Genomic DNA, 24,613 nt, shown 5'->3' on the forward strand with positions numbered 1-24,613 from the left:
ACGCGAGGAACGGCATACTTTTTGGACGCATATACGGCGAAAAGGGCCAAAGGTTTGTAAACAGACGGAGCAAGTGAAAGACTCATAGAATACGCTGAAAATCATATATTTTCGCTTCTCAGTTTTATGGGTACACTTTTGGTAGGGATGTACGGAAACCGGATAATAATCCGGGAAGTTTTCTAAAGAGGATTTTTTATTCCGTACTTACCGACTTGTAGCAAGGCCCACTTCTAGGCTTTTCAAGACGCCGCTTACGTGGATCACGGGGCGAGGAAGAGCCTAGATTAGAGTTGTCATATATCTGTGGATCAAATTCCGGACACTCTTTAGCGCTCACTAGCTGAATTAAGAGGAGGCATGTCACATTGTCTGTCAACACTAGCAAGGCTTTGCCCTTTGCCAGAGGTGGTCAGGATCTGGATCAGGAACCGGAGTATGTGGTTGTGCGTTGTAACCAGAACCTAAACAACATTTTTTTTCAGCTCACTCCCTCCCGCCCAAATAAACACTGATCTTTAGCCCATCATTCGGTACAACTTCTGGAGAGCTTGCTATATGCAATATGCATCTGGTCGTTAAATTTTGTGAATGTAATCTGTCCATAATATTGCAAAAAAAATTTTGGTCCTCTCTCCGTCCACGTGCGATCATAGTTAGCGGTAGAGCTGGTGGACGATGATTCCGAAAATGCAGGGATCGTAATTGTACGTACATCGTAAAGTCATGTCATATCACACGGATAATACTATTTATGAAACTAAATGCCGGTCCGCACCAGCAAGTTGCACATTAGGGGTGTTCAAAAATGACTTTTTTCTCAAATTCTATACTGGCTATACTTGATAACATTGATAGGTTACCTAATTGAAGCCTGCTCATCAAATTTGGTTCAATTCCAACCAGTAGCCGCGTTGCTACAGGAGAAGAAAGTTATTTATTTATTGTTATATAAAAATGAATAAAAATATTTCAAAATTTTCTGTTCACCCCATGAATTTGTTTGGTTGTCCATAGAAACGATGTTCACCAAATTGGCTCGATTCCAACCAGCGGAAGCGGAGTTTGGGATTTGAAAAAATAGTATTTACGGTGGGCACACTTCTAATAAATAATGAAAGAAACCGTAAGTACTATTTTAATTCAAATCTAAAATTTTTTGACGGCAATAACTCCGCTTTCACTGGTTGGAATTAGCCAAATTTGGTGAGCATCGTTTCTTAGGACACTTAGTAACCCTATTACCACCGGGGAGTGCCTACAGCTGGGTGGAATATCTCAGCTGTAGGCACAACTATCCCCACGGGGCGAGGTTGGCTGTGGCCCCTCCGGACCCCTAAAAAAATGAGCATCGTTTCTATAGATAACCTAACGATTTCATGAGGTGAACAGAAATGTTTCTAAAAAGTTCATCCATTTTATATAATAAAGAAATAACTTTCATCTCCTGTAGCAATGCGGCTACTGTTGGGAATTGAACCAGATATGGTGTGTAGGCTTCAATTAGATAACCTAACAATTTTATCGAGGAGACAGTATAATTTGAGAAAAAAGGTAATTTTTGAACACCCCTCATCCGGTGGTTTTCAATCTTTTGTGGTCGCGACTCTATATATTTCTAATTCGAAAATGTTCTGTGGCGCAGCTGAAAATATGATAAGCAGTTTACTAAAATACGGTCAGCACTTTTGCACAGACTTACTCATGGCCTGTTTTCGAAGCTGATTACGTTCAACATCTTCGCGAACCCCAGAATAAAGGTAAACGACCCCCATGTTTAAAACCACTATCTAAGCATCTAAATGGCCTTGACCGACTCTAGGGATATTCCGTTCTCCCATAATTGCGATTACAATTAAATTTATTTCAGTAAATGATGGTTATTTTTTATTGAATGTTTGCGAGGGTGGTGATCCACATATTAAAATAAATTAATGTGACGCTAAAAAATCGCGCGCGGCGCGAAGAAAAATTTCAAGTGTCAAAACTCTTCCCAATAATAATATCGTTTCATGTTGATTTACGCAGATGTGGTCAAACTAGTCTAGAAAGCTACTCAAGTAGAAGTAGAAGTAGCGACGGAAAAATCTACTCATGTACGAGTAGAAGTACTTCTTCCATAAGCAACCTAAAACTACTTGAAGTAGAAGTAGAATTGACTGACGTTAAATCTAATCAAGTAAGTAGTTGTGAAAACGATCGTAATTCGTTCGCATTGATTGTCAAAAGCTGCAAATTGAGCTACGCGATGCATACCAGCAGGTATCCAATTTTCGACAGCATAAGCGTTCGTCCGCATGATGGGATGGAAATAATAGTATTGATATGGAAATGCGATACTAATCCCCTGTTTACTTGAACAGCACGCTTCAGAAAATATGATATGACACCCGCCCCTATATTATAAGGCCCGTAGTTTAGTCGAAGTGCAATACGGAGAAGTGGTATCGGATTAAAGGAGATTAAAGGCTTGCTTTTATACTTAAACAATAACATGCATGCTCTCCAGACAAAAGAACTGATCCTAATTAGAACTCAACAGTGTTGTGATCAAGTTACTACCTTCGAGTCACGAGTCATCTCGAGTCATTGCACATTTTGACTCGAGTCAAGTCAAGTCAATCGATTTTTAAAGGTGACTCGAGTCAAGTCAAGTCGCTCGTTTTTTGGAGGTGACTCGAGTCAAGTCGAGTCAAGTCAAGTCAAGTCACGAGTCAAGTCACGATTTGAGTCAAATTGAATTTTCGAAGTATATGTGATGATCCAAAGTCATTACATTTTGGTAACTGTGTGAAGGATAGATTAATTGGCCCTTTATCTTGAATCAAATGACGATTATAAAGTTAAATATTCATGCAAAAAGGTGTTGTATCGCTCACGCACACGTTGAACTGATAATAAAATACGTGAGTAACTGTATATAGCTACATGCTACAGTCTGATTTTATCAGTCAACATAAAGGATCGAATACGAAGCCTCGAAGAGTTGAACAAATTGATGTGGTACAATAGGCACTACCCACCTACACCTCTGTGAGAATATAAAGGCATAAACTATATTCGTGCGATTTAAATCATACAAGAGTGTTGGTAAAGGTGAGCACTGCGCAATGTAAGCACTAAGCTGCCTAAGAAACAGAGATACGATGCGATTAGACAAATCTACTGCTACTACGACAACGTAGGTGTGATGGTTTCGTAAGCGGTCAATTTATTTGTGATGTAACAATGGATGATCAGTGAAACTTACAATTATTGAAGACTGGTTGCTCTCGCAAGTGACACCGGCGTATCGCTAACAACCAAAACATACATTATATAGGGTGATTTAATCGACACCGTTTACTTAATGACTTGAAATTGACTCGTGAATTTTGCTCCGAGTCACGAGTCAATCCGCATTTCTGAGGCGTCAAGTCAAGTCAAGTCATTTTTGCAAAGTGACTCGAGTCAAGTCAAGTCATACGAAAAAAGGTGACTCGAGTCATCCCAACACTGGAACTCAAAGTATGATACTGGGAATTGAAAGTCTTTAGTCCAGAAAATTTCAATGGTTGCATGCTAAAACAGGTCTAAAACTTTAAAAAAAGTCAAAGCCCACTTTTCCAGTTTAGGACACGCTATACTGCTAGACTACGATATGATTTAAATGCTAGATTGCGAAACATCAGCTTCAAACGTTACGATGGTCGATGGGTCATATATACTGTGATGAAATATTTCATATGGGCGACAATACGGTGTGAACGGAACCACGCAACCCGCTACCTAAATTATATATTGATCGATACTTTCGTGAAATCATATTGGTCACTCCATAACCACAGTGCCTGAACTGCGACGAAAATTCTGGGCTTTACTCAACTTTTATGAAAATTAATTGTTGATACTCCGTGAAAACAGCACCGAAATTCCTCAGGCTATCTTCCTGATTGGAGGATTAAACTACTTCTACTTGACAAACTTAAAATAGCGAAAACTAAGTAAGTAGAACACAAAATATTATGAAGTAGAAGTAGAAGTAGCAAAAATTAGTTATACTTGAGCAAATATTAGAAGTAGAGAAAAACTACTTGAGTACTTCAAAAAAGTAGAAGTACTTCGTTACTGACCACCTCTGGATTTACGAAAACATTTTGATCCTATTTCAAGCCTTCAAAATTCCGGACATTTAGGCATATTTTAGAATTTCCTTCCGGGCGCAGTTTGAACACTGAAATTCCGGATGTGTGGCAACCCTAGCCTAGATAAACCTCCATCTTAGGTAGGAATTCCGGAGTCGACCTCGGTCTTACCGCAAAGGACGGAGGCCAGGCGGTTCGGATACACAACAACAAGCCTTGACGTTTCGGCATCCTCCTATCCCTCCACTACATAGCATTATCTACTGTTTACCGCATTGTGCATTATGTGTCTTGAGCGGACTAAAATATATGATCCGTCGTTTAGCAGGGGCCTAGTCTTCGTATTTTGTATCGTCGTCGTGCATTTGCAAATCTCGATGAACGCAAATCTCAACGGTCTACGCATGTCAATAGTCGAATTTACAATAGGTAATCTGTAACTTGGTATCTTCAGACAATGCCGATCTAGCCCCACGTTCGTACGTTTATTTAGAAATTTATTCCATTCCAAACACCGCACGATTGCGATAGAATAGGCAATAGGATAGGAACAGGAAGGTGTCGAGCAACAGCCGCCCTCACTGGCAAACTTCATACATGTCGTCAGCTAAATTGATATGGGAAATTCAATTCAATTTGGTTCTATAGACGCAAAAATGTTATACCCCGTGATTTCCCAATAATAATAAATATTTGCTAAAAGATACATTCATGATTTTATGGTACACAGGTTTTCACATTTTCCCATTGTATTTTTGAAGCGAATAAGGTTATTCTATAATGGCTTCGTGTAATAGATATGACTAGTTTATTATAAAGTTCTCCGTCTCTTTGGGTGTTCTTTTATTGTTCAACATCGCTCACTCGTTGAGACTTCTACCACAGTGTCTCAATATTGTAAAATACCATAAATCTGATACCTGCGATACATGGGCTGTGTGAACATAACAAAAGAGCCCCACTAGCTAAATATTTCCGTTTGCGAATTTGTTCTTTCGAGAGGTGGCTCGTGGCAAGCATGTCCTGACTATTTCGCAATAGTAGGGTGGATCACCTCCAAGCCCTCGAATACATTCGGCCCGTCTGGAAAGAACAATTCGGTTTCTGTAAACGTTGAATTTTATTCAGAGTGTGGGTTAGTACTTTATTGAGAACGCATGAAACATTTGATACGGTTTGTGACTATATAGGGTACGAGTATCAGGATTATATATGTGTGTTAATCTATAGTATGAGTGGATTAATCGATACAGTTCACAAGGGTTTATTCATTTTGTGTGACAGCTATAGAATAGAAAGTATTATATGTTCTCAATTGGTGATTGTTCAACATCTATTTAAGGGGTTAGTTTGAAAAATCTTGTGAATGGTGATTTAAAAATTCACAAAAGATCTCATTGTGAGTGTGTGGTAATTGAAAAGTTGTCAATCTGTGCCAGAACAGTGACCAGGTCATTCTAATAATTGATAAATGAAGCGTCCTGTAATGATATATAGTGCAGTTACATTATGGTATCAGTTTCAGCTAGCATATCAGTGACGGATTGAAATCTGAGATTTGAGAATACAACTTCGAACTTCCTGTGAATTAATTGTAGTATGATTTGATCCTTGCTCTGGAATATAAATCATTGTGTAAGATAATGAAAGGAATTGTAGATACGGTGTATGTGCTAGAATGAGTTACTGGCAATATCACACTTGTAAAAGAAGTCCGAATCGTATGTGATGTGTTCTGCGATTCCCAACTACACGGAAATTGATATCAGCATTGTCGATCCCAAACTCAACTTAGCCAACCCCCAAAATCCCAACATTGATGTCGTCTCCAAAATATGTCATCAACATTAGCCATGAATATTTGATGCACACCCGTACTCATTTAGAATAGAAGTTTCTTAAACTGGAGTCCCGATTTTGCGGGAAAGGGAAATACATCAAGGACATAATATTTGAGATTGAGAATGATGCTGTGGGTATTGGGTAAGAATGTGACTACCTTGTCTAGTCATTGATTATCTTATTTCAGCCATTGAATAGCCCCGATAAAATTTGGTTTGATATGATGACCTATTGACCTTGAAGTCAGCTTTTAGACGTGATATGTCGGCTTATTGCAAATTCATATGCATCTATTTTCGATGTGCTTTTTCACAATGACGCTTGATCAAGCATTGATTTTTGTGAAATTCTTTTTCAGATATAATTCGTTGTATGCTAATCTGGTAATGGCAGACGCCGAAACCACCGCCGATCGCAATGTTGAGATTTGGAAGATCAAAAAACTGATAAAGAGCCTGGAAGCCGCTCGCGGTAACGGCACAAGCATGATATCTCTCATCATACCCCCGAAAGATCAAATATCTCGAGTCGCGAAAATGCTCGCTGACGAGTTTGGAACCGCTTCAAACATTAAAAGCAGAGTAAACCGACTCTCAGTCCTAGGCGCGATCACATCGGTACAACAAAGATTGAAGTTATACAACAAAGTGCCCCCCAACGGACTTGTAGTATATTGTGGTACTATCGTTACGGATGAAGGCAAAGAAAAAAAAGTTAACATTGATTTTGAACCATTCAAAGCAATCAACACGTCCTTGTATTTATGTGACAACAAATTTCACACAGAAGCTCTCACTGCGCTTCTCTCCGACGACAATAAGTTTGGTTTTATCATCATGGACGGAAACGGTTCTTTATTTGGTACTCTACAAGGAAACACTAGAGACGTTTTGCATAAATTTACAGTCGACCTGCCTAAAAAACATGGCAGGGGAGGACAATCGGCTCTTCGTTTTGCCCGTCTTAGAATGGAAAAGCGTCACAATTATGTACGCAAAGTCGCCGAGACAGCCGTGACGTTGTTCATAACAAACGACCGTCCGAATGTAACTGGACTTGTACTAGCTGGGTCTGCTGATTTCAAAACAGAGTTGAGCCAGTCTGATATGTTCGATCAAAGACTCCAAGCTAAAGTGTTGAAATTAGTCGATGTATCTTATGGAGGAGAAAACGGATTTAACCAAGCAATTGAATTGTCGGCGGAAGTCCTATCTAATGTCAAGTTTATTCAAGAGAAAAAATTGATCGGGAGATATTTCGATGAGATTTCACAAGACACTGGAAAGTATTGTTTCGGTGTTGACGATACCCTGAAAGCACTGGAAATGGGTGCTGTTGAAATACTTATCGTATGGGAAAATCTGGACATAATGAGATACGTCCTGCGTAATCACGCGGTAGATGAAGAAAAGGTACTGTTTCTGAGGCCAGATCAGGAAAAAGACAAGACCCATTTCACGGATAAAGACACTGGCGTGGAATTGGAAATGGTAGAGAGTTGTTCGCTTTTAGAATGGTTTGCCAACAATTACAAAAAGTTTGGCGCCACGCTTGAGATCGTAACTGATCGTTCCCAGGAGGGGTCACAGTTTGTGAAGGGTTTCGGTGGAATCGGGGGAATGTTGAGGTACCGTGTCGATTTTCAGAGCATGGAATTTCAGGATGATGACGACCTCTACGACGACTACTGAATTATGACATGTAAACGAGTGTCATAAATGAAACATTTTGATCGATCAGGATCATGGAGCGCTCCCGACATGTTCTGTTTTTGTGTAAAGACGTGGAGTCACATGCGATAGACATATCTATTATTGTGATATGTACAACGTAATGCCATGACGAACAAGCATTCATGCAGCCGTTCTTGTCTATATGCCGACGGTGTTATCTATGGCATGTGTAATTCTATAGTATATTGTTAATGCCGTCAAAGGATATACCTCACTAAAGCCACGTGTTATAACTTGGCAACACAAAGCGATATAAATTTGATTGTGTGACATCACCTCTTTGCTTGCATGGGTGTTATTGTACTGATGGTCTCTAGAAATCTAATTGATGGGTAAATGAACAGTGTCTTACTGTAATCTGGTATAGGCCTATTGGTATCATTTTTTATGACTGATGATTTGCGGAGTATATATTGCAGTAAAACGGAGATGGAATTGGCTTGTTTTGTTGTTGAATCGTTCTTTATGTGCATTTGACTGATAGCAGAATAAAGGGATTTCGGTAATTGTTTTGTTTCTGAGCAAAGAGTGACTTTGTGACTAAGGAGAAATTGGGAAGAGCAGTTGCCCAGTTACATACCTTACAATTGCCAATTAGACGAAATTTGACCAGACAGTTGATTCAATAAACGATGATACATAATGGGATCACAATTGGTGAAACACTACTAGTAAAAAAGTCAACTTTTCCGCAAGCAGCTTTCGAAAGTTGCTTAGGCTGCTGCCAAGAGAAGCAAAAGCTGAGCTCATGCCGATTTAATGATTTCTATAGATATTCGATCACTTTTATGGTGGGGATGTTCTAAACTGGCGTACACAGCATATACATTGAATGCGAGTAATACGGGAGGTTAATTATGATGCACGAGTAGGAATCGCGGAACACGCGCAATGATCTATATAATAAATATCATTGCGACTGCAGCATCAAATATATCGTATGTAAGCAACACATACTGTGGGTGAAAGCCGTTCGAAAGGTTACAAAGACACTGAACAATATCAAGATCACTAAAAGACAAAAAGTCTTCGCTGTGACGCACATTACCTGCATAAGTGGAAGCGAAAGTGCCATTGTTTAAATATACGAAACCCTCGACCCAAATCGGCATTTCAGTAACATTGTGCTTGCATTGGAATACTCGCCCATACCGTACCCACACGTCATAACAATTAGAGTACGTCCTAATTTATCTCTGATCAAATTACTTATCCGAATTTACTGGTTATCATACACATAAACCTAACCGCAGTTGTCTTCATGCGTACTCGTTGGTTATAGATGTATCGTTACGCATCGGCGCTCAGAAAAGTGAATTTATTTACATCGAGAGTTGTTAGTTTGCTAGTGTCTCCCTCACCGTCACCTGGCAGTCGTAAAGGCTACTGTTGTTATTTCGCCATAAAATTAACAAACCAACAAGATAGAATAATAGTTTTTTAGTTCCTCCCTTCCACTCTTCCTTTGATGGGACTATAAAGATGGAGTTCATCAAGATTCCCAAGGTAAGAAAATGCTAAAGCTGTAATCTGTAAACAATGACGATGGTATCAAATTCTCCGAAAATCACCTTTTTTCATCGTTACGATGCAGGTGGAACGCGTTAAACTCATCGAACAAAACTCTCTGAATAATTTTCGCAATGGCATCGACGGAATGCTGTATTTAACAACCACTCATCTGATATTCGTGAACAATGACAGAAGCAAAGAGATATGGATTGTACATACGCATATCAGTTCCGTTGAGAAGCTCAGTATATCAACGGCTGGATCACCCATCGTTATCAAGTAATATTTTCATTTAAAGGGATGACTTTGCTGTCATGTGTTAGTGTGGATCTTGTATAATCAAAAGCAAAGTCACAAAGTGTAGAGCATCTAATAAAAATTTAGTGTAAAGATAGGTATCCTAAGAGCTAAGACTAGTCATTGGTCATTTCTACTCGGTACACATATTGGTGTTATTCTTGAACATAAGTTGTGCAGGTTCATCGTATACTTACTGAGATTATAGGCCTAGTATCAAATCCTACAATATCAGCATGTACTTAATGTGACCGAAGGCTACATCATTTAATAATTTGCTGGATTCCTATACAAGTAAAGTCACTATTACTGTTACATTGGTGTGTATAGCATTCGTAGGAGATACACACTAACACAATAACCTAACACTTGTAATTTCTTCCATTAACAGGAGTCTAATGCTTTCGCCTTGAAATGAATTACATCCCGATGCTTATAAATTGCACTTGAGTTCCAATTGGTTTTAGGATGGCATAAAATGTTGAGATATTTTTAAAGTACAAGGATCACTCTACTCTATTGTCAAAAATGATTTATAAACTATCACTATAATGACCGATTACCAGAGAACCCGGACCTTGGAGAACCCGGCCCTACAAACTCGGCCCTCGGAGAACCCGGACCTCGGAGAACCCGGCCCTCGACAAACTCGAAATTTTGTATATCAAGCACGCGTGGTCTACTTGTTGTGGTATTCATGGTGTTTTTCGACTACTCTGGACCTCGGTGAATGCGGCCCTCGAACAATTTTGAATTAAAAATGCATTAAATGTGACATGATTCTCAGGTAGGGAACAATCACGTGCCGTGGTAGATCTCCCAGTGCGAGAGCCTGATATCGAAGAATCTACCACGCATGCTACCGGTTCACCATGATTGGTTGCCAGGGAACTCGGCACTTGGAGTTTGATGCCGCAACTTTGCAACTTTGGCCTAATATCCCACCCCGGCAACCCTAATATCCCACCTCCGGCAATCCTAATATCCCACCCCGGCAACCCTAATATCCCACCCCCGGCAACCCTAATATCTCACCCCCGACAACCCTAATATCCCACCCCGGCAACCCTAATATCACACCCCGGCAACCCTAATATCCCACCTCCGGCAACCCTAATGTCCCACGCCCCGAACCCTAATGTCTCCTTTCCCAACTACCCTAACACCCCACCTCAACCTACAGTTGCAATAACGTGCAGACCACGCGTGGTTGATATGTGAGCAATAACAATTGTTGGGATATATTTTTCATCTGAACAATTCACACACAATGTACAATGCGATAAGACCCAATGCGATGCCATGAACAGATACGAGTATGTCGCACGTCCGCCCCTCGCCAAGTCAATTCAACACTGAGCCGACCACGCAAGGGTGATCACGTGATCTGATCACTCCGTGACTGCGTGATCTACGCATGCCCTGACCTCCTTACAAGATTGACAAATCAGTTGATAATAACATTATTAGTTTAATAATTCATATTAATACTTGTGAATACACTTAATTTCAAAATTTCCCGAGAGCGGAATTCACCGAGGGCCGGGTTCTCCAAGGGCCGGGTTCTCCGAGGGCCGAGTTTGTAGGGCCGGGTTCTCCGGCAACCTAATGACCATACCTATTGTTTTATCACACTACGAACTCAAAACATATCACAAGCTTGTGTCATGTGCCTACGTTACCACTCAACATTGATTTTGTCAACAATGATTGATAAACTGCTTTCAATATATCACTGTGATGACCATAGTCATTGCTTTATTACACTAATAACTCAAAACACATCACAATCTTTTATGGTAGGCGTATGGTACCACTTAATATTGATTTGTGCAACATGAAATGTGATTCTTCTTTCTGTTTTTAGGTGCAAGACATTCCAAGTATTTACGTTTATGGTGAATGATGAGAGGGATTGCCATAAGTTGTTCTTGTCTCTACTGAAACTTTCAAAACCAAGTAAGTGATCGCTTCCATAATAGGCATAGTCATTGTAGGTTTTACAGGGGCAGGATTGAGTTTCAATGGGTAGGCCTATTGGCTAATTATGTCATTGACAGGCTGCAGCATATTCTTGTCGAAACAAGTGCCATAATTACGTGCATAAGGCATAGACTACTTTTTTCATCAAACTTCTGGAATAATTATGTCTTTATTCATCACAGATATTTGAATATTGCATTTTATACCCGAAAATAACAGTCCTGAGTAATTTTTGTCTGGCAAATATAGTAAAGATGGCTTATCTGATTTAGCACAAATGTGCTAGCCCCGAGTGGTAGGCTATGTGCACCAATTTATGCTGATATCAAACTATCAATCACTTCACATAAAGAGAATTGGATCATTGCATCATAATCAATTGAGAGCTGAAATAGTCCTTGTGTGATGATTTGACTGATAATCATTTTATCTGAAAATTGCATTGTTGCCTTTATTCCATATTTTATGTTTTCGTTTATCAGCAAAGGTTGATGATCTGTACGCCTTCTCTTACAATCCAAGAGGTACGATAGAGCAGAAGGATGGATGGGACATGTTCGATTTATCGATGGAATTTATGAGAATGGGTTTACCGACTAAATATTGGGCTACTACAGAAATCAACCGACAATTTAGTAAGTTTCAAATATACTTTATCGCAAATATTGCAACTCACTGGGCGCTACAATCTGTGCATCATAAAAAGTGACGTCTCTTTGATTGGGATGTTAACCCCTGTGTCATTTGATCATACAATGTTCTTCCTAATTCTCTACTAGTTGCTGACGATGACCCCTGACGAGTGTCAGCCGAAAATATTCGGGATTATTTCAATATGTATCGTATATACCAGTGGTTCCCAACCTTTTTCGACTCATCGCCCCCTTTTGAAGCTACACACCGATCATCGCCCCCCAAATATTGGGAACTGAAAAAGGTCAACCTTTCGGCTCGACCTCGAAATTACATGTTTACAGCTAAATTCTCGTTGGGGTGCCTATGGAAAATTAAACACATATGTATATATATTGAAGTTTTCGGTCAGCACAAGGGCATTCCTTTTCGGCCAAGGTCTTCTCGCTGCTGATCGTACTGACATACTTCTCGGAGCCGTATGTTACATGGCCTATAACTTGATATGTCTTGAAGCGTCGTGGCGCAGTAATGGCCGTCGCCGAAGTCTCCATTTCCATAAATCATGCGTATTGCTGTTGGGGGAAGGGTAGCCTACCCCCAAATCAATATATATTAAAATATTAAATCGCGCGCAGCGGGAAAATTTTTTGAAAAAGATGGAAGAATTTCTAAAAAAATCACTCCATAATTTATGTTAATTCACAAAATAATTTTGGCCCCTTCGGGTTCGCCCCCCAAATTGGGGGTTTGGGGTGCGGCAGTTACGGTCCTGACTCCATGTCGCCGTTTTAACGTGCCATCGCCCCCTCCGTTGTTTTCGCCCCCTATCGCCCCCTTCGTCCGTTTTTGCCCCCCTATCGCCCCTTTCGGTATTTTCGCCCCCCTAGACCACCAAATCGCCCCCTGGGGGGCGATATCGCCCACGTTGGGAACCACTGGTATATACTATTCAATTACAAAGTACCCTGTATCATTACACGTGAAATCGTCGTGGTGTTTATACTTTGAACAGCTTCTTTGAGGTACAGAACTTCAATATACTATTGAATAGTACATTCATATTGAAATGAACCCGAATATTTTCGGCTGACACTCGTCAGGGGTAATCGTCAGCAACTAGTAGAGAATTCGAAAGAACAGCGTATATCAACAATCGTAACACAAAATATGACGTCACCAGCACGAAATGTCGAATACGAGAGCGTTCAATGTACTATTTTTAGATGGTACACGAACTGTTTTTGTTGACACAGCCTTGGCTGGTGTATTTTGATAAAAGTTGACTCCAAGGCACACAAATGAAAGTGTGAGCGACCCTTTCCGAGTATGCGAAATCTGTCGTCTCGATAATTTTTCGCACAGGCGGGATTATCCAACTCCAACAAGTGTTTGCCAATTGCAGAATTTATGGCCTTTAATTGTTCCGCATCAATCTTGAGCGGATGAGTCAAGGGTGAGCTTTTCACCGAGCGTGTTCTAATGAATCTAGGGACATGCTGATTTATGCGTTCCTGCAAGAGCTTTGACGTTCTTCCCACGTAGCCACAATCACAGTGACACTTAAATTCGTAAACTACATTGCTTTGTTTATACTTTGGACATTTTCTTCTAAAGATAGTAATTTGAGCTTGAGCCATCTGTTAGTCTTGATTTTTCGAATTTTCATGTCGATGACGTCATATTTGGTGATATAGCCTACAACGATGTTGATACACAATATTCTATTCAATTCTCTACTTGTTGCTGACGAGTGTCAGCCGAAAATATTTGGGGTTTATTTCAATATGAATATGCAGTTAAATTTGATAGTGAAGTTCTGTCCAAGAGTCTCCACAAACATTTTCTTCTATATGTGCCCGGAAATTTCCACATTTCAAGTGACCAAGGTATAGGCTTGAGCTTTTGCCTTGTCATTTATGTCACCCTCAAATATTTGAACGTATGAACGTCACTGTCTACCACCATCAATATGTTTAGTGTATATTAATCTTATTTTCTCGTGTTGTGTCACTTTCTTGTTTCTGTCATTTCAGAGCTGTGCGACACATATCCTCAAGTCCTGTGTGTCCCAGTCAAGGCAAGCGATGAATTACTAAAAGGTAGTGCGGCCTTCCGTAGTAAAGGTCGTCTGCCTGTTCTGTCCTACCTGCATCCAAACGGAGCTACTATATCAAGGTTATTTTATTCCGTTTCTAAATTTGTACGATTTCGGTGCTGATGTGCGAGTATTTCAGATGTAGCCAGCCGCTGTCGGGATTAAATTCACGATCGCAGGATGACGAAATGTATGTGAAGATTATTTTGAATTCCAATGCGAAGATGCGGGATTTCATGTATATCGTGGATACACGGCCAAGGGTGAGCTGATATCTGTATGCACGTGCATCCTTCTAAACCAGTGGTTCTGTACTGGGGTTCGCCAGACGTCAAGACACACACCTGATTCATACAACTAAGGTCACACTCATTTGCAGTAAATATTCATTATAATCTTTTGTTTTGTTTGAAAATCACTTAGTGAATTTTACCAATGAGAATATTTTTCCAAATTTGGGTTGAGTTGAAATAGGTTAGGGAGGGACCACTGTTTTAATGGAAATGTGGCAGCGTTTTAGATGTGATGAATGCAGGGTTGTAATGACTAGAGTCACGATTTTCTGATGACTCGACTTGACTCGAGTCATTTTCTTAAAATGTGAAAATGACTCGAGTTATTGCGCGTGACTCGAACCAAGTCATATAACTCGAGACTCAGACGGCCAAGACTACCACTAGTATTTACACATGCACACTGTACATTTCCTTGTAATTTCGAAGAATAGTAAAGTAACCACACTAACGTGATTTCGTCTATTGGTTCTACTTGAAAATGCGACCAGAAACTGCTGAAAGTGAGGAAAATTAGTATATTATAAATGCAAATCATTCGACGTCACCAAACAGAGTTAAATACAAAGTGGGTTTAACAAGACTTCAACTGGAAACTTAGCAGTCAAAACAATGACGTGGACTAGAGTCATAATGCCATGACTCGGACTCCGCCCTCTGCTCGATGACTTGGACTCGGACTTGACTCGCTGATGAATTGAAAATGACTCGACTTGACTAGAGTCAAAACTATAAAAGTGAGATTGACTTGTGACTTGGTTACAACCCTGGATGAATGTCAAAAATGTCAAAAACATCAAATTTATCTTAGGATATCATTGTTACAAACATGGCCGCATTATGGTGTCCGTTATTATTAAACTTGTAGTAAGGTTGTGACTGCTGACTCTATAATGTTTTTGTTGGGATCATCTTGAGCCGTTTCCGTGTAAACACTTATATCGTGCAGTGGCACATCGTAGACTTCCTTGTTTTTTGAGTGGCCCGTAGAAGTTATGATATGTTGACGCTTATAATCATAATCATGGCATGATCATGAGCAACACAGGAAACACTTTCAACTTCGATAATCCTTCAACTGGCCTTGCGTTGACTGCGTGAAGAATATTTATGCAATAGTAACATAATATTGTAGAACAGTGCACTGTTGTTTTAGCTCAATGACGTAATAAAAGCATAGTTGACGAATCTGACTGTTTTGAATGCATGTGGTCTGCAATGAATTTCTTCCATGCCCCAATACCCTACGAGTACTTAATTAAGATTGCAATTCGACATCAATGGTGACTAGTTCACAGGACGTGTCCCATCTTCATACCAAGCGAAATTGCCAAGGGCCAATAGATATCCCTATTCTCAAGACTGCAGGAAATATTTTCTAGCACGTTATTGTCAATAATTATTACTGGATTAAGCTGCCAATACTTCTTGAACTAATGTTGGCCCGCTTTGGAAATTACTGCTTATTCTTGAATATTCTCGGAGACCACATTGATTACCCTCATAATACAGTGGGCCAAATCTCTGACCACCTCTGAGTACACCTATCCAATGCTTCCACTTAAGTTAGCCTACAGGTGTTAGCAAAGGTATTTAGGCCAAACTTTAAAATTTGCTAAATTCCGGTATAACTCTCATGAAATAATTTACACTCATAGAAATGTATTGCAGTATAAGTATATACAAAATCCGGTAAGGTGTATCAGGAAAAGCATTACGCGAAATGTAGTTATTGTTTCATAGTCACAGCAAGTGGGAGAATCAACATTTCTTCCTTGCTATTTTTTTTAACCGGCTGGCATCGGCAGGTTTTCCGAAAAATTTGTTCTTCACTTTACAACTGTAAAACACGGCCTTAACGGGATGCGAAATCAATAAGTAATATATCGTTGGATTCTTAATTTCAACGCCTAACCAACTACGCCACGAGAGCAAGGCAACCGATCATGTATATAATCAAGAAGACAAGATAACCTTGTTGTAGAAATAGACAAGTTTTGGTTACTTCCATATAGTCCCCAGCGTAAACCTAGTGCGAATAAGTATGTGTTCTATTCACAGACAGAGATGTCTTCTTTCAAACAAGCCTTGATTGACCGCTTTTGCACAACTAATTCGATCAATACTATCTAAACATGGTAGAGGGTTTCACCATAAACGCGCAGTCCGAGTCTGACGTAGTTGGTTAGGTGTTGGCATTCGGAATCCAACGATATATTACTTGTTGGTTTCGCATCCCCTTAAGGTCGCGTCGCGTCCAGTTTTGAAAAGTGAAGCAAAATCAGAAATACTTGCCGGTGCCAGCCGCTTAAATCTTGGTACTAAAGTGGTGAGAGCGGGTCGCTTCGCTGGTCATACAGATGTGAAATCTATCTATTATAAAGTTCATGTTTATAAACGTTGGCTCGAAGCTGTAAGTAGACTCAAATCAATAAGGGATTTGGTTTTGTTAAAAAACAATGCAAACACTGAGATAGATAAGGTCCGTATTCAACGCTGGAAAGGTCCACCAGTTAAGCGGCCCTGTTCTAGTTCATATTTAACAATTTTTGTGTGGTTTTCTTCGCTTACGTGTGGCGGTGCCACCACGTCACTCCCGTGAATTTAAACCACGACAAACTTCAATCTGTTTTTGCCCTTTATTTATACTCATTCCATATTTCATGTCGCAGATCAACGCCGTAGCCAACAGGGCTCAGGGCAAGGGTTACGAGAACACGGATTTCTATGACAACATAAAGTACCATTTCCTGGGCATTGACAACATTCACGTGATGAGAAACAGCCTTCTGAAGCTTCTCGAAGTGTGCAGCAATACAAACGCGTCAATGAACAGCTTTCTGGACGGACTGAATAGCAGCGGATGGCTGAGACACGTCCACAATGTGCTGCAAGTGTCAAGATTCATCGCTAATGTAAGATTGTAATATAATATAAAATCTTGGAGCTGTGAAATTCTGGAGTAGTGGCCTGCCTCAACTGCAGATGTTTTCATTCGAGACAGTGCTTCTAAATTGACTTAAAGACTATTTGTGCATCTGGCGCTTGATGAATATTTTAATGATTTGAGACAAGTAGTCGGATCAGATTTTATTAGCAAAAATATACGCTTTTCACACCAAAAGTTATTTGAAGATACTCTTTTGAGGTACAGATCTTCAATATACTACTGGATAACATACCGGTATATTATAATAAACCCGAATCTTTTTGGCTAATACTCGTCAGGGGTTATCGTCAGCAACTAGTAGAGAATTGAAAAGACGACATACATACAACATATATATGTACATAATGTATAGATACAACATACAGTGTTTGTTTCAATACTCTACTAGTTGCTTACAATGAGAACCCCTGACGAGTGTCAGCCAACAATATTGAGGCTTATTTCAATATGAATGTTTTATTCAATTGTATACCGAAGTTTTGTACCTCCCAGAATGTCTTCGATAAATAGAATGCTACAGGGAAATTGAAAGACAGCACAAAACTATGAAATACAGTAATTTCTGGGATGGGTTTTGGATATCGTGTACTGCATCCATTCGGTTTCGCTAATGTTGTTCATATTGAGTAAATCTCAAACAGTACAGACACCAATTGGTCAGCGTACCCTGATTGTAATGACATGAATCGAGTCGCGATTTTTTGGTGACTTGACTTGACTTGAGTCATTTTTTCAAATGCGTAAAATGACTTGACTCGTCTCGAGTCAAGTTTTGTGTTGACTCGACTTGTGCTCTAGTCATTGTGCATGACTCGAGACAAGCACGGCCAAGACAGACATGTCATTGTAACTTCGAAGAATAATAAAGTTACCACATTATTGGTACTGCGTCTATCAGTCCTGATACTTGGAAAATAGGGTCATAAACTGTTGGGACTGAGGAAAATTACTGTATTATGAATGCAAGCCATTATATGACTCGAGCGGAGTTGTAAAAAGTGGTTGAACAGAATTGAACTGAAAACTGAACAATGACTTGGACTCGAATCAAAACGCTATGACTCAGAATCACTGACTTGGAATCAGACTTGACTCGGTGGTGAATTGAAAATGACTCGACTTGACTCGAGTCAAAATTAGAAAAGTGAGATTGACCAGTGACTCGGAACCTTCTGACTTGGTTACAACCCTGGTTGGAACCATGTAGCAGCCTATATTGATTGTTGACAAATTTTGGCTGTGCACCAATCCTTTTTCAAACAGTTGGAATAACTTATATAGCAACCGCAATTCCACTCATTAACAATCATGTCAATTTTCAGGCCATAGGCAGGGAGGGCAGAAGTGTGTTGGTCCACTGTAGCGACGGCTGGGACCGTACCGCCCAGACCTGCTCTCTGTCGGCTATCATGCTGGACGGTCATTATCGTACGATTGAAGGCTTTTTGGCGCTCATACAGAAAGAATGGCTGTCGTTTGGTCACAAATTCACCGATAGGTAAGTGTTATTGTGGTGTCGGTGGGATGTCGACACCTCGGTTTGAGTGTCGAATTATAAATTTGGTTGACTGAAAATATGCCGCACGTCAGATTTGGCTTAGTTACAACCCATGGAAGTGTAGTTTTAATTGCGGAAAATTTTGGATTCGACAAAATAGTATTTACGGCAGATAATTTGGTTGACTGGAAAAATGCCGCACGTCAGATCTGGCCTAATTCCAACCCAGTGGAGCGAAGTTATTATGGCAGAGAATTATGGATTCGAAAAAATAGTATTTACGGTCGGTAATTCTATGATAAATTATGATAGAATTCCCAATCGTTAAGACTATTATTGCTCCAATAACTTAGATTACCGCTTGGAATGAGCAAAATTTGTTACACATGGTTTTTAGACGATCTAACAATTTCGTGGGGTAGCCAGTACATTTTGAATTTTTAATGAATAAAAATTTTTCTACTCTACTTTAACTGGTAATTGAGTAGAAATTTATGACATTACTACTACTACTACTACTACTTTAACCCATTCTGGTTGACACATAGCCAAAGTACCCCTCATTTTGACCTTGATAAAAATCAATTTTGACCAAATTTTGACATGTATGCAAATTAGGTGTTTTCGCACATGATATTAGAATGCTTCACTCTGACAACGTTGTCTAAATCACAATTTTTGATCACGCGCTTCTTGATATAACAAGCAATGACCCAGCAGTCTTGCTTCAGTTAGGATATCGCGGTACGTTGAGCATAACACCATGTCAACCTATTTGTTTCATTTGACCGTTTATGATTCACAATGGGAAGACAATCGGCCGGTAAGCCTATAAAGGAGGCTACAAGTCGTAGAATGTCAATTGATAAGCTCACCGGCAAACATCTACAATAAAACGAAATACAGGTTGCAAAAAACTTGTGGCATTTTTTTTACCTAACGCTGCAATTTTGACAAAATTTCAACTTATTTTGACATGTCAAAGAAAATCTCATTTTAGCATTCATATACAGAAATTGACTATAGCTATTTATCGAAACACAAACAACAACTGCCGTCTGTTAGAGTTCAATCAGAGTCGCAAGAAGGCTACCTTGGAGCCATGGTTGGGAATCACTGCTATAGGTCTATATGAGTTGTAATATATACTTCCGTAGTTTAATATACTCTATAAATTTATTGGGATTTAACACAATTAACACCCTCGCATACATTACAATTTAGGCTCGGACATTTGGAGGGCGATTCCAAGGAAATTTCGCCGGTGTTCACTCAGTTTATCGACGCCGTGTGGCAGCTGATGAGAATGTACCCGGCGTCCTTTCAATTCAACGAGAGACTGCTGCTGGACATTCACGACCACGCGATGTCTTGCCAGTTCGGTACTTTCATTGGGAATTGCGAACGGGAAAGGTTGTCATACAAGTACGTTTGCGCAGAGCTTCTACGCTCAGAGCTTTATGTGTTTGGCTACTTACACATCTAGTTTCTAGTATTTATGAGTAGGGTTGGGTAAACTCGAGTGGTAAGTGATCCGATTCTAAATCGAGTATAACACATCATGACATCATAACTAGTGCGATTACTTTTACCTGAAAACAGAGATTTTGACCTAGAAAAAAAATGAAAATTTTGGCATTTTTTGGCCTTAAAAAACTTAATTTTGATCAAGTTTTGATCTCGTGTATGTAAATTAGGTGTTTTCCCACATAATGTCAGAATCGTGCTACTTATCGTCATTTTCTGGTTGGAACTGTCTGTCCTTAACGAAGTAGTTGGGCCTGATAAAACTTGTTTGACTTCAAAACTGACAAATTTTTACATGAAAAAACTTAATTTTAACAAAATCTGGACACATGAGGAATTCCAGTAGTTACATCACACGTTATGGTAGAAATAAATTAAATTTGTTGTAGTACAACGAAAGATACTTTCCTACATTCTCGGGTAGAAAGTGTCTGTCCTTGCTAAGTAGCTTGCTAAGAATAGAGAAAGAACGTTCAACAGCAGCAGTTGTTGGCTGGCAACACTGAAGTTGTGCGTACACTGCTGGTGACAAAACGTGTTGCTTCAATCTGACAATGTTGTCTACATCACAATTTTTCATTGTGCGCTTCTTAATATAAGAACCAATGCCCATGCAGTCTTGCTTCAGTGAGGATATTGGGAAACGTTGAGCATAACACCATGTCAACCTATTTGTTTCATGTGACCATTTATGATTCACAATGACAATGGGCCGTCTGTGCGCACTGCACAGAGACCGTGTCAGGACTGCGCAATTGTGCAGCTTAGATAAAACATTGATGATGCCCCTGTTTACTATTTTTCATTTCTCAGCTTGAAGGGCAAAACGTACTCGCTGTGGGCCTTGCTCTGGAAGCGTACGAGCAACTACAAGAATCCTCTCTACAGCGCCGCCATTGAGAACGAGACAAAGCAGCTGTTGCTTCCGTCGCCGTTTCCACAAGCGGTCAGGTTTTGGAAGGGAATGTACAACAGGTGGGATAGCATTGCCTTAGCCTTGGTGTAATGTGTTGGATGACATCGGGACATGTGTAATTGCAATTTTTATATAATGTGTAAAATCAACTAGCACATTGTTTGTATGAAATAAGTTCGGTGCTGTGCATTTTGAGCAAACTTGATTTTGTAGCCCCATTTTATTATAGGACTGGGGTTCTCAACCTGGGGGCGTGAAACATCTGAAGGGGGGCGCAAAGAAGCGGTCACAATGTCTACAATGCACGCGTGTTCCTCTCTATATAGACCCAATTTGATATATTTTTATTCTCTCATCAACATTCATAACCGTCCATGCCGCCAAACAATCTGTTGGGGTTGCTAGCATCCCAGTTGGATTTTGTGATATGACGATAAGGGGGGCGCGAAATTTTTCACTATGAAAAAGGGGGGCGTGTCTAAAAAAAGGTTGAGAACCACTGTTATAGTACGATGTTTCAAAAATCCTGCAAGTGGTCAATCACATGAAATACATGAGTTCGGTGCTGTGCATTTTTAGCAAACGAGACTTTGATATTCTATTGATGATCGGATAATATTTTGATATTGAAATAAACACGAATATTTTTGGGTAAACGTCAGCAACTCGTAGGGAATTGAAAAGAACGTCGCATAGCAACGATCATTTCAATTATTTTGAGTTAGTCATTGCCATTTCAAAAGTAACCACCTCTGATTAACTGTTGAAAGCATGCTACTTATGAAACTAGATACTCGAGTACTTCTGAGACCTTCTTTGCTACTGGAGTAGCAAATCCGGCTACTTTGACCAATCCTGCGTACTCACAGGTTTGACACTGGGATCCATCAAAGAGAAAGTATGGAGGAGTCCCTGGCCATGCTCGATAACGAAAATCATCTCCTCGAGGAAACCATCAAGCTGCTGCGGAAACCAGCAATTCAAAATCGCCCCGGTAATTGGCGTTGACGGATAATTGTTGAAAGGGGCGCTGCGCTCTAAATATGACGCGGTCTTAAATCGTGAATAATTTTTTGGTTTGGTACGAATCGTTTTCCTTAGAAATTATCCGCATTCAAATTGCAGATAAAAGATTTACACGAGTGTTACCATCCACTCTGGATTATCTCTGTGGTGTCGAGGTTACGCGTCTTCCCTTCTTAACCCTCACCGTACGGCACAAACAGTAACTAAAGCGGCCGTGGCTTATAAGACACATTTCCTTCATAACATCTAAAATTCCCTGCTTGATTATGTCGAAAAAGTGCAACGGTGAAGTAATGAGTACCAGAAATTTCTCAGAAGATCATGAATTGATGACTGGTGGACTCAATGTCATAGAGATTAGCTAGACTAAAGAGTAACGCGTGTAAAATCTTTTAGCTGTGCTTTGAATACAATGAATGGCTAAGGAAAATTTTTGCTGTCTAAAAAATTCAGTTTCATCCATAATTTGAGGCCACGTGATTTGATCGCAGTGCCCCTTTGATATAATCACAAAATCGTTTGCCTCAATTCCGGTAATTCCAGAATCAGAACGCGACAATAAGGCTGACGAAGCCGCGCTTGTCGATCAACAATCGGATGTTACCCTGAGTCCGGACACTTGCGGCGACTCTAAATTTTGCTGTGACACAGAAGAACACGGTGGTTCGCCCTCCAAGAACAGTCACGCATCTACGGACCCTGATTCCGACAATTGGCAAGTGCTTGATGGGGTGGCGTAACTTTTTTCATTTTTTTTTTTGGAGGGGGGAAACATACGATGCCATATATCAGAATGACTGCTTCCATGCAGCCATAAACGTGGCCACGCGAAGACAGCCGGAAAGCTGGTCATGCTCGTCAGTTTTATATCTGTACCATCGTTCTGTTTGTTATATGTCGCCGGCCCAGCCGATTGCGAACCCCGTGGAACGCGACTAATTGCGTTTGACTTGGCTCACATGTCCAGCCACTTTATCGCCTTGGTACATTATGATCAGTCGGTCGGCCGCAAGTATTGATTGATTCCTGCATAATCACTAGGGGTGTTCAAAAATGACTTTTTTTCTCTAATTCTACTGGCTATTTGGTTAAATTGTTAGGTTACCTAATTTAAGCCTACACACCAAATTTGGTTCAATTCCATCAAGTAGCCGCATTGCTACAGGAGTAGAACTATTTATTATATAAAAATCAACAAAAAAAAATTTCAAATTTTTCTGTTCACCCCCATCAAAGTGTTAGGCTGTATATAGAAACAATTCTCACCAAATTTGACTCAATTCCAACCAGTGGAAGAGGAGTCAATACCGTCGAAAAGTTTGGATTTGAATAAAATAGTATTTACGGTGGGCTCAGCTAAAATAAATAATTGAAGAATTGGCCACCGTAAATACTATTTTATTCGAATCCAAATTTTTCGACGGCAATGACTCCGCTTCCACTGGTTGGAATTCGATCATATTTGCTGAGCATCGTCTCTATAGACTACCTAACACTTTCATGGAGTGAACAGATAATTTTTAAATTTTTTTTAAATAAGCTTAATATTGCTACTGGTAGGAATTGAACCAAATTTGGTGAGTAGGCTCAAATTAGGAAACCTAACAATTTTATCAAGTAGCCAGTACAATTTGAGAAAAAAAGTCATTTTTGAACACCCCTAATAATCACCTCTATTTCGATTACTGCGTGATCTGTATCTCGCGTACACAAACGATCGGGCTCGAACAAACAATGCGGCAAATCTTCAGTCAAAAGGCGAGACTCGTAGTTTTGACAACTAAAAAGATGCCTTATGCGTTGGCCGTGCGGTAAACTCGGTATGGTCTGATGCGGAAACGATTTTGGTCACAGGACCGAATTGTTTTTAGTCGTAGGAATCCGTTGAAGTCGACCTCAAATCATTTTCTTCTATCAATTTGCGAATCAATGAATTGTACGTTGTGCCTCACCCTGTCTGTCTGAGTTTGAAAATTCCGTCTGCGATTTTAGTGTTGATGTGTCGTGCTTGATGGCGCGACTATAGTGTTTGCGATGCTTCAAGTGAGTTGATTTCGGTGTGACGCCACCCCGTGAATGATTATCTGCTCATTTTTTTTGTTTTCTCTGCCCTAACACTGCTCTTAGCCGAAAGAGAGGAAGGCAATCTTGCCTTGGGGGAACTAGGAACTGAAGAAGGCT

At 40.0% G+C, this 24,613-nt stretch overlaps 2 protein-coding genes across 3 annotated transcripts; both read left to right on the plus strand.

Moving 5' to 3' along the window:
- The first annotated feature begins 28 nt into the window (after positions 1 to 28).
- Positions 29 to 8,205, plus strand: LOC145443807 (eukaryotic peptide chain release factor subunit 1). Of its 2 annotated transcripts, none has more exons than XM_080321772.1 (2): positions 29 to 52; positions 6,325 to 8,205. In XM_080321772.1, exon 2 carries the CDS (start codon positions 6,353 to 6,355, stop codon positions 7,655 to 7,657), a length of 1,305 nt encoding a protein of 434 aa, XP_080177898.1. In that variant the 5' UTR covers positions 29 to 52; positions 6,325 to 6,352; the 3' UTR covers positions 7,658 to 8,205. The 2 variants fall into 2 exon arrangements, with proteins under 2 accessions (XP_080177898.1, XP_080177899.1); XM_080321773.1 differs by lacking the exon at positions 29 to 52 and adding an exon at positions 5,236 to 5,259.
- An 818-nt stretch (positions 8,206 to 9,023) lies between these two features.
- On the plus strand, positions 9,024 to 23,445 carry LOC145443803 (phosphatidylinositol-3,5-bisphosphate 3-phosphatase MTMR6-like). Its single transcript, XM_080321769.1, has 12 exons — positions 9,024 to 9,205; positions 9,294 to 9,490; positions 11,376 to 11,467; positions 11,974 to 12,126; positions 14,161 to 14,302; positions 14,362 to 14,485; positions 17,188 to 17,430; positions 18,788 to 18,963; positions 20,188 to 20,388; positions 21,304 to 21,465; positions 22,276 to 22,400; positions 22,976 to 23,445. Exons 1-12 carry the CDS (start codon positions 9,182 to 9,184, stop codon positions 23,170 to 23,172), a joined length of 1,836 nt encoding a protein of 611 aa, XP_080177895.1. The 5' UTR covers positions 9,024 to 9,181; the 3' UTR covers positions 23,173 to 23,445.
- Positions 23,446 to 24,613: the final 1,168 nt, after the last annotated feature.

The sequence above is a fragment of the Botryllus schlosseri genome, chromosome 7 (genome assembly GCF_051294905.1).
Source record: "Botryllus schlosseri isolate E-star chromosome 7, Bs_hap1, whole genome shotgun sequence".
Classification (NCBI taxonomy): Eukaryota; Metazoa; Chordata; class Ascidiacea; order Stolidobranchia; family Styelidae; genus Botryllus; species Botryllus schlosseri.

Coding starts and splice junctions, on each gene's coding strand:
- LOC145443803 (XM_080321769.1), top strand. CDS start 9,182: ATGGAGTTCATCAAGATTCCCAAG. Junction 17,431..18,787: donor TGTCAAGATTCATCGCTAAT/GTAAGATTGTAA, acceptor GTCAATTTTCAG/GCCATAGGCAGGGAGGGCAG. Junction 20,389..21,303: donor CGGGAAAGGTTGTCATACAA/GTACGTTTGCGC, acceptor TTCATTTCTCAG/CTTGAAGGGCAAAACGTACT.
- LOC145443807 (XM_080321772.1), top strand. CDS start 6,353: ATGGCAGACGCCGAAACCACCGCCGATCGCAATGTTGAGATTTGGAAG.